Source organism: Camponotus floridanus, unplaced genomic scaffold (assembly GCF_003227725.1).
Source record: "Camponotus floridanus strain SB8 unplaced genomic scaffold, Cflo_v7.5 scaffold64, whole genome shotgun sequence".
In the NCBI taxonomy this organism is placed as follows: domain Eukaryota; kingdom Metazoa; phylum Arthropoda; class Insecta; order Hymenoptera; family Formicidae; genus Camponotus; species Camponotus floridanus.
In genome coordinates this window covers 178,181-182,565 of record NW_020229814.1, presented here as the reverse complement: position 1 = coordinate 182,565, position 4,385 = coordinate 178,181, and the positions used below count along the sequence as shown (strand labels likewise).

Genomic DNA, 4,385 nt, shown 5'->3' with positions numbered 1-4,385 from the left:
ATTAGATAAATTCTTCAAAAATTAAACAAGACGGAACTTAAATTAAAATTATATTTATTATACAAAAACAGTTTGTAATTTTTAAAAATGTGTGTTTTAGTCACTATTGTGATATAATAAAAAAACTAAAGTTGTCAACATTTAATATAGATATATAATATATAAAAATATATAATATATAAAAATTTTTGTTAAATTTTTCTAATTAAACATTATTCGGATCACATTATCGTATTTAATATAACTTTCAAAACAAGATAAATTAAAAATATAAAAATTTTAAAAATTATTTTTATCATATTTACAAGAAAAATATGAAAAGAAAAATAATATATTAAAAAAGCAATGAAAAAAAATTAAATTTTTTAAAAAAATTTATAATTAGTTTATAATTAATTTTTGAAAAAAAAATTTTATTTTAACATTTGTTTTCTATTAGAAAAAAAAACAGTTTTTTTATATTTTCAATTAGAAATGTGAGAACATTTAACAGAAGAGAGATACGAACATCGAATCTGAAGCATATATTTATTATATTTTTCTTTAACATAACATTTTTTTCTCCTTATATTTTTTATTAATATAAAAAAAACTAATTCTGAAATTTTTATATTTTTAATTTAAACCTTTTTTTGAAAGTTATTTTAATGAATTATTGGGTGTTCAGTAGAATAATAATTGAGTTGTCAACATTGATTTGTTGATTCTAGAAGTAAGAGCCAAACATGTTTGATTGCTACGGATTTATCCTGCTGAATGCCTAATGAGACTGAGAGTATAGTCTGCACAAGACTTAATTCACTGCAGATAGCAAAAAATTAGGCAAAATATTTAAAAATAAAACAAAATAATATATATATAGCTTTTTTTATTTAAAAAATCCTATCCTTTATCATTTTATTTAAATATAAATTTCTTGATCAAAACTTTATTTGCTATAATTAAAAATTGACAAATATATAGTTCAATTTTTTATACTTTAAAATCTTATAATTTAATTTCCTATAAAATTTCTTATGGAAAGATGTTAAAGAACTACTATTAAAATTATAAAGTGACATAGTGTAATATTAATAAATGGAAATATTGTATAAGTAAGATAAAATCCACATAAAAAATAACTTTACTCACAATATTAAAAATTTTATATAAATATAACTCGAGATGGATATATATATATATATATATATATATATATATATATATATATATCTATCATATCTTTTAAAATATATTGTATTCATTTAATAATATAATTTACACTATATAATACAATACTATATAATAAGAGACCTTAGCATAAGATTTATCTAACTAGCTGAAACACTACAACTTTTTACAGGAGCCAAATTAATCAAATTATTCGAATTTTCAGCTAATTCTGTGATACTAATTCTACCACGTTGTCGTACAAACTTGGCAATAGATTGAAGTTCACCCTCCGAAATATAAATAAACTTCCCTCTATCGTCAATTACTCCAGTCAAATTACCATTTGCTTGCAATTCTTGAATTCTTTCTACAACACTAGCTGTTTTTAAACCAAAATGTGCAGCTAGATCTTCTAGGACCAGTACTTTATTCTGTTTTATATATACTAAGAATTCTTGCAATAAATTTTCTTCACACTCTTTGTTTTCCTGTTCGTAACCTTCCTCTTCAATATTAAAAGCTTCTTTCATCTTTAAATATTCTTCATATTCTTTCTTCTCTTTCTCCTCTCTAGCTTTTTTCTCTGCTTCCTCTACTCGCAATTCCTCTGCACGTTCCTTCTCAATCTGTTTGTCTCTTTCTTCTTGTAAAAGATGCTCTCGCTTTTTACGCTCTTCTCTCTCTCGTTCAACCGCCTCTCTCTGAAGCTTTTTTTCAGCTTTAGCTGCTAGCTTTGCTCGTTTTTTCGTCCCTATCTTATGATCTGGTAATTCTATTTTATCATCTGGACCATCATTATCTTCATCAACTTGTCTGTTTTCTTCTTCAAACGATTGATAATTAGTATGTCCTTGCATACGATGCCTGACATTTCTCACACCAGCTGCTCTTCTTATCGGCCGACCTTGTATTACAGCATCTTGAGCATTAACATGTGTTTCTTGGATACCTGAAGGATAAAACTGGTTTATTTGTTGGTAAGATATGGTTGACATATATATAATTAATTTTTCTTTAATAAATAAAAAATTAAATTCTCTTCAAGTTGGTGACTTAAGTTAATTTGATTCGATATAATTTTTTATGAACATAAATCATTTTGACTTGATATATAAATTGACAATCACTTGACAACAATATTGACAAAAAAAAATTGTTCCAAAATCGATATAAAAAAGTTATATGATTGAAGTATATATATCACAAGAATTTTTTTTTTTTAAAGAAAATTAAATGAAAATGTACCTTCAGATCTACGTTGTAGAAAAATAATACATATAATAATTAATATAACGATCGTCGATGCGATAAATATCAACAGATTTACATCCATTTCGATAGATTACAACTTCAATTACAATTCAATTACAATTCAATTACGATTGGAGATTGAAATGTGATCAATCGAAAAAAGGGAATCTAGATGCTTCTTATTTTGATTAAACAAATTCCAATTCAATTTTTTCGATGCGTAATCGTAATCTCTCCAAACCCTCCAAACGAACTTGACAGAGTGCCAGCTGACTGTCGGAAGTGTCGAATTGAAGTTTAAGAAGGTGGCGCCACCATCGACGTCCACTAATGTTCGCCTGCATTGCATTTACTTTCTGACCAAAGGATATACAGTTGTCGGCATCTTTGATGTTAGCTGTAAAAATAAACTAAATTATGATATAAATTAATAGTGACAATGAAATATATATTACATATATTACATATATATTATATATATTACATATGTCAATAAATAATATAAAATCGTTCAAAATTTATAATAAATAATTATTAACATTGGAGTTAATCTTAAATTAAATATTAAATTTATTAACGAAAAAAAAATAACTAAGATTATTGATATAATTAAAAATATTAACAATTCTTTTGTAGGGCTATTCTTTAACTTTTAACGCATTCGTTATGATATGCTTGTCTTTTTTTTTACTTATTAAGAAAGAAAAAGATAGCCATATTGTAACGCATGCGTTAAAAGTTACAGAATAGTCCTGCTGGGAGTGTCTCGTTTGATCATGTTGCGATTGACCACAATTATATTGACCTGTGCCTAGGGTAACCAGCAACGATTGACCAATCAGAAAGATTGGATTTCAACCAGTTGATCCTAGTTACTTCTGCTTACGGCCAACTTTAGCATCATTTCTATCGTCTTCTAGGATACATAAAGGTGCAATTTCATTGACGCTAGAAACCAGCGGCAAATTAAAATCACTAGACTTTCTCTAGATATGGCGTCAATAAAATAAAGTTCAAACAGTTTCAACTTTTTCAGTGTGTAAAGCGGCCTTTTCATTGACGCTACTTTTTAGCGTCAATGAAATTGCACCTTAACAATTGGCAGCCCTACGAGATAGGCTGTGCAGCACTGCGCGTATATAAAATAAATTTGAAATCGCTTCTAGCCTAACCATCTTCACGCGATCGACTTTATTTGAATTGCACGGCATCGCATCGAATTATGATGCGGTGCCGATTTATTCGAACGTAATTCGGGACATCGCGATGCTGTATAAGCGTCGAATGAGCACGAATTGTCACGCAAATATGATAAATCACATCTACTCACCGTTCACCGGCTGTTCCACAGGCCGCTCCACTCGCTCGCCTCGGGACGTCCCATTCCGATCTTGATGCACACAATATCATCAACGCGAACGCGCGACACTTTATTCGGCACTCCCGATATTTGCTCGCATCCGATAATCATCATCAAGGGCGCAAATAACGCGACGCGACTTCGCTCCATCTTCGCGATCACGCTATCACTGAACTGTGAAAAATAGCTGTCGCGCACTTTCACCGACATATTATGAAAGTCGCGCGATCATCCTTGGACACTTTCGACGCTCTTTCACTCGCGATATTCGTTTAAAAACGGTTAAAAGACGCGAAAATGCGGACGTACGACGATCCGTGTAACTGCGTATGACTCCGATTCACGTATGACGCGTATGACGTAGCAGTGACGCGTATGACGTAGCAGTCACGCGCTAACATGGCAGCCGAACCAGTGCGCAGAAACGAATGCGCACTGGTTCGGCCGCCATGTTAACGCGTGACTGCTACGTCATACGCGTCATACGTGAATCGGAGTCATACGCAGTTACACGGATCGTCGTACGTCCGCATTTTCGCGTCTTTTAACCGTTTTTAAACGAATATCGCGAGTGAAAGAGCATCGAAAGTGTCCAAGGATGATCGCGCGACTTTCATAATAT

General features: G+C 30.6%; 1 protein-coding gene across 2 annotated transcripts; it reads right to left on the bottom strand.

Moving 5' to 3' along the window:
• Positions 1-1,263: 1,263 nt before the first annotated feature.
• LOC105247978 (DDRGK domain-containing protein 1) lies at positions 1,264-3,799 on the bottom strand. Of its 2 annotated transcripts, XM_025413285.1 has the most exons (3): positions 3,734-3,799; positions 2,398-2,800; positions 1,264-2,101 (listed from the first exon to the last, which is right to left on the bottom strand). In XM_025413285.1, exons 2-3 carry the CDS (start codon positions 2,483-2,485, stop codon positions 1,311-1,313), a joined length of 879 nt encoding a protein of 292 aa, XP_025269070.1. In that variant the 5' UTR covers positions 2,486-2,800; positions 3,734-3,799; the 3' UTR covers positions 1,264-1,310. The 2 variants fall into 2 exon arrangements, with proteins under 2 accessions (XP_025269070.1, XP_011250769.1); XM_011252467.3 differs by lacking the exon at positions 3,734-3,799 and having other exon boundaries at positions 2,398-2,802.
• Positions 3,800-4,385: the final 586 nt, after the last annotated feature.